The sequence below is a fragment of the Cyprinodon tularosa genome, unplaced genomic scaffold (genome assembly GCF_016077235.1).
Source record: "Cyprinodon tularosa strain WSP-4 unplaced genomic scaffold, ASM1607723v1 ctg282, whole genome shotgun sequence".
In the NCBI taxonomy this organism is placed as follows: Eukaryota; Metazoa; Chordata; class Actinopteri; order Cyprinodontiformes; family Cyprinodontidae; genus Cyprinodon; species Cyprinodon tularosa.
The window spans coordinates 153,506-164,618 of NW_024038988.1; the positions used below are offsets into that span (position 1 = coordinate 153,506).

An 11,113-nucleotide genomic window follows, 5' to 3' on the forward strand; every position below is an offset into this window, starting at 1 on the left:
CTCGCTTGTTCTCTCTGTTGTTTGGTGTCTTCTTATTTGTGCGCAGCGCCTTTCTCACGTAGTGACCCCCGCACCCCACCCCCCAACCTGTACGAGAAATATTTTTATTAAACCTGCTGCATTGACCACGACTCTGGTGTGTCTCCAAATATAAATGTGCATATATATAAAAATTAAACAGCATGTAAATTATTTGTAGCCAGCGGCTGTTTTAGTCTTTATGCGCAAGGTCCGCACAGTGTCTGTTTGTTCCTGTCTAATGAGGGCCCTCAGTCCTCTGCCCTCCTTATTATACATGTTCTGTACACACTATTATCATGCTAATCGTCTTCATAATGGAGCAGATCCGTCTGCTCGGGAAAAAAAGAGGAAACCATGCAACTGTGCAGCCATGCAGGTAAATGCGCGCATGCATTTTTCAGGTGCGTTTTTACGCGCACGGTATTTGCCCAGATTGCAACACAAACAACTCCAGGAAGCGTTACAGAAAGTTTAAATTGATTTTCTTTTCTTTTGGCACCTCGCCACCTTCACGTTACTGTTCCCGAGCTGTAATGGTGCGATCAGAGGGCAGAGAGAGCAGCTGTCTCACTTTGCTTTTGTTTGGGAGCTCTGCTGAGGGACCAGACGCCCCTTTCTCTGGCTTTCTCCCCCTTACTTTGAACCATCCGTCTCACTGCATGCGTTGGTAGTCCTGGAGGAGAGATTTTTCCTTATGCTTTTTCTAAAAAGAATGAAGCACAGAAAACAACAAGATTCATATTCTAATTCAGGGGTCACCAACTTTTTTAAGGCTGAGTGCTACTTTATGGGTACTGACTCATAGGACGGGCTACCAATACTGACCTATGAACTAAAGGAGTCGGCGTTCACCTTAACGTCATAGTTAATAAACATATTTCTATTGTTTCTTTTAATTTTTAATTTTTTATTTAACCTTTATTTTATCAGGCCAAGGGGCAGCAGTACAATAAGACATATAAAAACACATAAAAACAACATAATAAAATCAATCATAAACTAGACTTTAGAATAACAGTCACAATTCTCTGTGCAAGCGGTTTTCAATAGTGATTTAAAATGCTGTAGCGGAATAGGAGTCCGTAATTGCAGGGAGTTTTGAATATTGTGCCACGACCATGGTGCTGCATAGGAAAATTATGTTTTGCCAAGGTTTGTGTTGATCCTGGGCATAGTGAAAAGAACACGACTTGAAGAGCGTGAGTTGTAACCACTGTTAGCTACAGACATGAGGTGACACAGGTATGGAGGCAGTTTACCCAGGATGGCCTTGTAAATAAAAGTAAGCCAATGATGTTGTCTTCTGCGGCTTAGGGAGGGCCATGAAACCAGAGCATACAGTTCACAATGATGAGTCCTGAAGGCAGAGTTGGTGATGAAACGTAAAGCACTGTGATAAACTAAGTCCAGGGAGTGGAGAGCTGAGGAGGCAGCATTCATATATATGATGTCTCCATAGTCCAGAACAGGAAGGAAGGTGGTCTGAACAAGTCTTTTCCTCACTGAGGGAATCAAAGAGGATTTTTGTCTGTAGTAAAAGCCGAGCAGGCTTTCAGCTTTTTTAACATATTATTTAAATGTGTTGTGAAAGACAATTTGTCGTCTATCCAGATACCCAGGTACTTATAACAGGACACAATCTCAATTGCTTCTCCACTTAAGGTCTTAATGCTGTGATGCTGTGAGTTTTGGGAGTGAGCTTTAGAGAATGTCATGAATTTTGTCTTTTTTACATTTAGGACCGACTTCAGCTGATTTAGGGAGACCTGAAGTTGATGGAAAGCAGACTGAAGATCATTCAAGGCATTGTTAACTGAAGAGGCAATTGAATATATTATGGTTTCATCAGCATAGAGGTGAAATTTAACAGATTTCAAGGCCCCGTCCACACGAAGTCAAAACGAACACGAAACACTAATATTTTCCAGAACGTTTGTCGTAAAGACGGAGATGTAAAATAAATGTGATCGTCCACACGAATGCATGAAAACGCTGCAAAATGTATGCCAGGCCTGTAAGTGGCGCTGTGGTGCCAAAGCAAAAATAGGTGAAAACAGGCAACGAAATGTTGGGCATGTGCATTAATATTTATACAACAACCAAACCGGAAAACCGGAAAAAGGCCCTGCGGGTCCATTTTCGTGGTTCAGTCAAACTCAGGTGCTGAACTATGTGGTCGATATTGCTCTGTTCTTCCTGGAGATATTCCAGAAGAAGAAGATTCTGTTGTAAGCCCGACAGCAGGGTGAGTAGCATGCAACCATTCAACACAGTACGGCGCCATTGTTGTTGTGATACTGTGTCGCGCATGCGTGTTTAGAGGCGACGCTATGACGCATGCGTGTAAGAAAAAAAATGCGGTTAGAGCTTAAAGATGGAAACGCAAAAACGGCGTTTCAAAATCTTCCCACTCTGAAGGCTTAATAAAAAAAAGATCGTTTACAGACCCCCGAAACGCCGGCTTCATGTGGATGAGAGGCTGGTTTGGTGGAAAACTTGTGCGTTTAGGCCAGGGTTCGGCTTCGTGTGGACGGGGCCCAAGTTATTTCCAATGTCATTTATAAAAATAGTGAACAGGGCAGGTGCCAAAATTGAACCTTGAGGAACTCCCTTAGTCACTTCCAGAAAGTCAGATTTAAGCCCGTCCACGTAGATACATTGTGTTCTGTCTGAGAGATAGTTTTTAAACCACTCTATGGCAGAGTCACTTATTCCAAGCTTGCAGAGTCTGGCTAAAAGTAGTTGGTGGTTGACAGAGTCAAATGCCTTAGACAAATCCACGAAAAGGGCGGCACAATGATGTTTTTTGTCTAAGGCATTTATTAAATCATTTAAAACAGACACAGCAGCTGTTATGGTACTGTGACCTGCTCTGAAGCCTGACTGAGTTTCACACAGGAGGTCGTTGACTGTAAGGAACTGTTTTAGTTGGGAGTTGACTTGAGATTCAAGTATTTTAGCAAGTACTGACAGGTTTGATATTGGTTTGATTATTTTAGATATTCTCATTATGAAATCCATATAAATCCTCAAATGTTCTAATTTATTGATATGATAAAATGCTTCATAAATGCTTAAAAATAAGAGCTTCAGTAAAAATTAACATTTCAGATTTAGTCCGCTGGTGAATTGTTCTGTTTTCAAAAGATGCTGAAGGCAACCCATGTTGTCCTTGAGGGCCCCTTGGTGCCCACGGGCACCACGTTGGTGACCCCTGTTCTAACTGATCCTGCAAATAACACCAAATAGAACTTGGAGTGACTCAGCATCTAAACTAACCCTACATTAAATTGGTAAATTGCAAAACTTAAACTGACAACTGATGCCACCACAGAGTCATAGAAGGTTTGAAGCAGGGGGCTGCTCACTTCATAGGACCTCAGCCTCCTCAGGAGGCCCTTATGAGTCCAGTCCAGTTTGTTATTGACATGAACAGCCAGGCAGGGGCGGATTTAGGAAATTTGGGGCCCTAGGCAAAGACCTGCTTTGGGCCTTCTGAACTGAGAAGACAACTCATAATACCGACCCATTGTAATGATACAGAAATTTTAATAGAATAGACAAACATTAATTACTAAAAGTTGACAGCCCATAATGTTGTTTTTAAGATATCTGAAATTATATTATTATATTGTTTAGGGAAAATAACAATTCAAGATACCTTCAATCACATTTTTGGGAGTTTCCTTTTGAGATATTTCTAATGACGTCATCTGATTTGTCATTTAAAGTGTCACACATCCAGAATTATCATCAAGATATTTCAATTAATTTGGACTTAATGTCTGAATTATGAAATGGCCCCCCTAGTGCTGTCACTGAGCTGCCCTAACAGTTGCCTGATGAATTTTGCATGGCTGCAATGGTTGCTGGCTTTTCTTCACAAAGTCGTTTCAAAATGCCACAATATAGAAAGAACTCAGCAGTATGGGATGTGTGGAGAACAAGAACTTTGGAAACTCTAAAGGGCGGATTAGACTTCTGCAGCCGCACACATCTAATGTCGCTTGGGTCTGGTCATGAACCAGTTTTGCCGGTATTCTTCTGCACCGTCGGTCTGGAATTTCTAGGGATGCACAGCAGTTTCCCGCCAAAGCGCAAGGAGGATCCTATTCGAGAACTCGCAAGAACTTAGATGGATTGTACTTCCGAACCTCCTCGATCAACCTTTCATTGTAGTTGTCTATTATTGTTCCTCGGTTTTTAAAAATGGCGCACCCCGGCACCGAATCTAGAAGGACGACCACACAGACAGCCGGAAAGGCATACCAAGGACCAATCACAGCTGCTTTTTGTCTGCGCACTTCCGCTTTAGGTCTGTGCGGGTTTGCAACCATACGACGCGTAGTCAGGATTATTTTGAGGGGCGACGACGGTTGCAGAACCTCTGCACGGGGGGCGTGGTCGCTCACAGAGAGAATGACGGTCACAGAGGCTATGCGTCAGAAGCATAAATTGGCCTTAAGATTGCTTCAGAAATCTGTCATGAATTGGTGCAGGGAAGTTAGTTAGAAGCTGGATATTCAAGCTCCGCTGAGTTAGTGGCACCTATCTCACCGTCAATCTGATTCAGGAGCTCTGACTTCTCTTTTTGGGACCGTCAACACATTTCCGAATTAAGCACTCTTAAGAAATAAAAATAAATAAATCCCTTGTCTTATGACCCACTCACACAAAGGGTAAATCCTGCTACTTGATTACATAAATGAGGCACTCCCATTTCAATTTAATTGTAAGTTTTTTTTATATTTTTAAAGACTTTATTTATTTTTTTTTTTTCAAAATTTCTCTTTGCCACTGTTGCCAACTCCCCAGCAAGAAAAGTCGCTATTGGCTGTCCTATAAGGTGCTAGATGACGTCATCAGCCAATCTGCATATTTCATATAAACCAGCTGTACAAGATCCTGATTTTTTTTGTTTTGTTTTTTGTTAAAGTAGCACAGACAGATAGCTGGAAGGGAAAACTTGTGTGAATTTCAAGAGTATCAGCTTTTATAGAAAGAAGAAAATGAATAAATTACATATAATTCAGCCATTTAGTTACACACTCCATGCCAGTTAGTCACCATTAGTTGTTTGCCAACCAATGAAAAAAAACTCAGTAAGAAGCAGAAAGTGGTGCAGAGACAGGAGGAGCAGATAAAAATGGTTTTATAAATTATTTAGTAACCTTGAGCAAGATTAGTAACAGCTTTAAACCTGTGCATTTCATTTGCAAACTGGAATTGAAGTTTAAAGGTTCTTTCTGCAGACAGTCTGCCCTGCATCAGTCATCACAGCAGACAAGATAGAGGAGAGCAGGAGGCGGGGTTACCAATCTTCTCGCTCTGGTGGGCAGAGTTCGATGCTTTTCCAATGTTGTCGCCAAATTCTCCTGTAGCTTTTTGGAAATAAAAGCACTAGAGGGGTCTGAAAAATCAGTAAATAAAGCCCAAAAAGTGTTAAGCTGGCGACACGGCTCTTCACGCCGTTTGTTTTCAAATGGTTTGCTGTTTGTGTAGACCTTTCTGCACATGTGCAGGAAATCGACAGATCCAATGTTGTGGACAGTTCTGCTGGAGGTTTCTTCCTGTTAAAAGGGAGTTTTTCCTCTCCACTGTCGCTACAAGCATGCTTAGTGTGAGGGATTGTATTTGAGTCAATGAGTCGATGCAATCAACTGGTTTTCCTTAGATAGAAAACTTTGTATCAATTTGACTGGATGATCTGGTTGAACTGTAAAGTGCCTTGAGATGACATGTGTTGTGAATTTGGCGCTATATAAATAATAAACTGAATTGAATTGAATTGAAGGGGGGGTGGGGGGTGGGGGGGGTCCCAAGGCACATTTAATATTACAAGCATTCTGATGGCATTTTTACAAAAGGATTTTTATTTTAAAGCTACAGTGTGTAACTTTTAGCAACAAGATCATCTCCCCCCCAACAGTACGGCGAGCGTTACGGGACAAAATGTCTTCCACGACGTCCGCATCACCTACCTTCTCAAGTGAAGAGGTTTGTTTACATAGATAATTTTACAGATAGTATTTCATTAGTCTGTGTAGGGTATAGATTTCATGTAGACTTAAGATAATAAATATACCCGTTATTTTTTCTACATCGTTGTGACATTTTGGCGATCTCGCAATCGCTAGTTTGTTGGCTCTGCGCTGCCGTAGCGCAAAGATGTCTGCCTCCTTGGCTGCGAGACCCGCTCCTATGTAATTATAAATAACGAATTCTAAGGCAACGCAAATATTAAGGTTAAGAGGCTGAGCTCGTAGATGATGATAAATAACATAGTTATGTATAATATATTACATTTCTGACTGTATATCCCTGTAATTATTACACACTGTAGCTTTAAACATAACTAATGTGCGCAAATAAGTAAAAGCTGTATAATCCATACATGTAAACAGAGTTTAATGGGCCCCCCACGAACTTGGGGCCCTATGCAACTGCCTAGTTTTGCCTAATGGTAAATCCACCCCTGCATTCAAGTAAAAAGTAGAGCCATGATTGGATAAAACGCATAAAAACGTCACTTCCAGTGAGGCTAAACCTCTTAGGGCGTCTATGGAATCATGAAGCTGGCTACTTGATGCTGATTGGCTGACATACTGAAGGTTTTTTGACTGACAGTGGCCAGACAGCCTTATGAAAGGTGATCATTCAGTTGCTGAACTTTCGCAGTGGTTTCTAGAGTTTAAGATTTCAAAGCGCTTCACAGCAGCCATTTTTACCCGTTGTAGTGATGTGTTTGATGTGTTACAACAATTATTAATGCAATATGAGACTTTTGGATTTTATTAGCGTGAGGGATTGCTTTTGAGTCACTGAGTTGATGCAATCAACTGGTTTTCCTTAAATTGAAAACCTGGAATCAATTTAATGGATGATCTGGTGAACTGTAAAGTTTCTTGAGATGACGTGTTGTGAATTGGCGCTATAGAAATAAACTGAATTTCTTCTTAAATTAAATGCATTTTTTCTTGAATTAAGGATTTAAGTGAGACACTTTGCCAATGGAACAAGACAATTTACACTTAAAATAAGAAAAAAAACAATTGCATTGTCTTATTTCAAGTGCATTTTATCTAGATACCTTATTTTAAGAGTAAAAATACTACTTCCATTGGCAAATCATCTTATATACCTGCTCAAATTAAGGGTAAATACCCATTTTTGCAGTGTAGTGTTGCTAAATATCTTCATACCTACATTTAGAATAAATTGTACATGCTTTTTTTGGCACAACTGCGTAAAATTGCACTGAGGGGTTAATAAAAACCATGTCAAAAGAAAAGCAAATTGCAATTGTAGATCAAATAAAGTAGTCTAGTGAGCATATAAAGGAAGAAATAGACTTTATTATTATTTTTAATTAATGTTTAGGTTATATAGTAAAGGAATGAGAAGAAAGGAATTATGCTACACAGAGCAAAGAGTCAAAGAAGCAAAGTCATGTCATATATTATACAATAAATAGATGTTAATAGAATAAATAGAGGAAATATTAATACAAGCCTCTATAATGCAGGCTACAGGAAGTCAACTTCTTTAGGGAAGTACTGAGAAAAGGTCTGTAGAGTCATTACAGCACATCTAAAATCAATAATCACCGGAACAAAACCGCCCCACTATTTGGTCTTCTGAGCACCATATCTATAAGATACATAACAGAGGATGGTCTAACAAAAATCATCAACGTAGATCGTTGATCCAGCAGTTCACCAGGGCCTCCACATCTCCAGCACCATCAGGGAGGAGCTGTGGACTGCCGGCCTTTCCTGACACTCAGGAACCTGGCCAGCCGGCTCCTCCTTCTGATGCTGCCTCACAACCACGGGGTCCCTGTGGGGGGTTGTGGCGGGGACGCCTGGGCTGCTCCACGGCTGTGCGTCGTGCCTCTGCGTGGGACGGCTGAGATCACTGCTGGACCTAGGAAGGGACTTGAGGAGGTGGTTGAGGAGGCGGGAGCCCAGAGTTTTGTCCATCCAGTCACACCTGAGGAGCAGGTTGTGGACCTCATGCATGCACTGGATGTAGCCTGTGCTGTACTTCTGCTGGGCCTCCAGGCCTAATGCTGAGTCTGAATGAGAAGAAGATAGAACAAGTCTCAAGATTAGAGAGAAATATCAGCTGTGCTGCTGCCATCAACACCTTTGTTTCTAGATGTTGGAGATCGGCCTGTTTTTCAGTGTAGTCCTGTTTCTCTGACTGTGACTAACTGGATGTGCTCTCTTCATCCTCTGACATGGGAGCTGGCTCGGAGCTCGTCTGCCTGGCTGTGTGTATCCTGGAAGGGACCACCTTTTGTATCTATGCTTCTTTTTCTATCTCTGCTTCTGTCTCCTTGAACCCCAGTCGGCCTCAGCAGACGGCCGCTCACACTGAGCCTGGTTCTGTTGGAGGTTTCTTCCTGTTAAAGGGGAGTTTTTCCTTTCCACTGTCGCTACAAGCATGCTTAGTGTGAGGGATTGCCTTCAAGTCAATGAGTCGATGCAACCAGCTGGTTTTCCGTAGATAGAAAACTTTTAATCAATTTGACTGGATGATCTGGTTGAACTGTAAAGTGCCTTTACATGACGTGTTCTGAATTGGAACTATAGAAATAAAGTGAATTGAATTGAATATACCACAATATAATTTTAAATAATAACAGTAATATGACTTTTCTGATCTTTTAACATATATGGTTTCCTGTAGCTTTATGTGCTCTTTTTTTAAACAGTTATATTGAAAGAGTTAACGAACTTTCTGAGGCCTTTATTGTGTTTGCATTGTATTTAAATTGTTTAGGGTGTCATTCGAAATTAAGAAATATATCATGAGTTAAGGAATATATCAATCTAGGGATGAGCAGGTGGTGATAACAGAGAAGCTTTCATTACGACCCTGTATGACCCCCTTTGTGAGTTGTTCTTCACATCATTTTGTTTTTATTATTCTAAATACTGTATTCTCCATCCTCCCTCTTTTATGTATTTTAATCCTCTGTTTCTTTTAGTTTGCTTCAGTTGACTTTTGTCACTACTTTAAGGCGCTTTAGAAATATAGTCATATGGCATGGTAATATACAGAGGGGGTTCTAACTAGTTACATTTACTTAAGTAAATTTTATTGTCCTTTTTAGAGCATTGAAGATGAGTCAAGACTAGGTCAACGACCCGACGCACACAGCCAGGATAACCAAGGAGTGACTCTGGAGGAAGAGCCAGGCCCAGAAACCTGACTGATCTAGAGAAGATCTGTGCAGAGGAGTGGGCCAAAATCCCTCCTGTAGTGCGTGCAAACCTGATGAAAAACTTACAACAAAACGTTTGACCTTTGTAGTTGCAAACAAAGGCTACTCCACCAAATATTGACATTGATTTTCTTAGGTGTTCAAATATTTATTTGCAGCTGTATCATAGAAATAAATAGTTAAAACAATCATATATTGTGATTTTTTTTTATATTATGTCTCTCTCAGTGGACATGCACCTATGAGTACATTTCCGACTAGTCCATGATTTCTAGGTGGAAGAACTTGCAAAATAGCAGGTTGCTCAGATACTTATTTTACTTACTGTATATATATGTGTATATATATATATATATATATATATATATATATATATACGCACACACATGACTTCACAGCACCGTGTTAATTCAATGCAGTGAATAAATAGAGATCAGGTTGTTTTATTATACATCTGGTAATATGCCACATAAAGTCAATAAATGTATGTTCAAATGTTTTGTTGTTGTTGTTGTTTATATCATCCATACAGCATTCTACATCACCAAAAAAACATTGCATCAACAGTACATTTAGTTCAGGTACCACTACCTCTGCAAAACCTTGTTGTAATCACAATCTGTGTGTGCCCTCTGTTGGAGAATATGTGTACTACATGCTACAAGTGCCAGACAGGTGGCCAATGTGCTGTAGGCATTAAGGTGGCAGGGGCGTATTAAGGCAAAGTGAGGCATGGGGCCCCCTGAATAGAAAAGACAACACATAAAACAGACCCGTTATACGCGCACAGAATTTTATGTTAAATTGTATTATTTATAAATAAGTGAATAAGTGCTTTTATTTTAAATTAAAGTGCTAGAGGGGTATGAAAAGTAATTAAATATAGTGACAAAAGCATTTGTTTTGAAATGGTTTGCTGCTGTCTGTTTGGACCTTTCTGAACATGTGCAGCAAATGGACTGATCCAATATGGTGGACACTGAAGGGAGGGGCTGAGACACACTTAATATTATAAGTGTTCTGATGGCATTTTAGTGAAAGGATTTTTATCAAAAACTTAATTAATGTGCACAAACAGTAATAGCTGTGTTAACCGTACATGTAATAGGAGGTTTAGGGGGGCCCCAGGAACTTGGGGCCCTAAGCAACTGCCTAGTTTTGTTTAATCTAAGTTGATAGACTATATTAGATATCAGAAGAAAATTAGTAATACAGATAATATCTGAGATACATTTTGTTTCTCTAAAAGCATCTTTAATAGAATAAAACTGAAGGTTTTGATTTAATATATAGTTAAAAGGGACAATGTGAGATTAATAATAAATTAATGCACCTTTCCTCTAAAAATGCTGAACTCCTTACCATTGAGCTTAATGTTTTGGATGTTCTGCAGATGTTTCACCGTCATTTCCAGGATGTCTGCCTTCTCCAGCTTGGATTGCTGTTCAGAAGAAAGAATCCTTCAAGTTATTGATGTGTTCAGTTTTCTTTGTGCATAAGATGGGAGGGATGTGGCTCTTACATCCAGCCCAAAGGCTCCGATCACAGCCTCCTTCAGCTGATCCAGGCAGTTGTTGATTCTCTCCCGTCGTTTCCTCTCAATGAGCGGCTTCCTCAGCTGCAGCAAAAAGGAGCCACACATTACAGCGATTTAAAAATAAAAAAAACATAATAATATCATTTTATTAGGCCGGACAGATTGGTACCTTTCTCTCCTCCTTCGCTCCGGGGTGTCTGTCCACGTTTTGCGCAGCAGTGGATGCAGTCATGTTTGAAGCCAGTGCGTCTCTGAGCTTCTGCTCTGGATCTCAGCGCGTCTCTAGGGTCCTCCGCGGGCCACAAGCCTCTTATTTGTAGGAC

The 11,113-nt window shown here is 40.4% G+C and overlaps 1 protein-coding gene across 1 annotated transcript; it reads right to left on the reverse strand.

The window, feature by feature from the left end:
* Positions 1 to 7,350: 7,350 nt before the first annotated feature.
* On the reverse strand, positions 7,351 to 11,113 carry her8.2 (hairy-related 8.2). The gene is made up of 4 exons (XM_038290491.1): positions 10,960 to 11,113; positions 10,776 to 10,871; positions 10,616 to 10,694; positions 7,351 to 8,098 (listed from the first exon to the last, which is right to left on the reverse strand). Exons 1-4 carry the CDS (start codon positions 11,020 to 11,022, stop codon positions 7,737 to 7,739), a joined length of 600 nt encoding a protein of 199 aa, XP_038146419.1. The 5' UTR covers positions 11,023 to 11,113; the 3' UTR covers positions 7,351 to 7,736.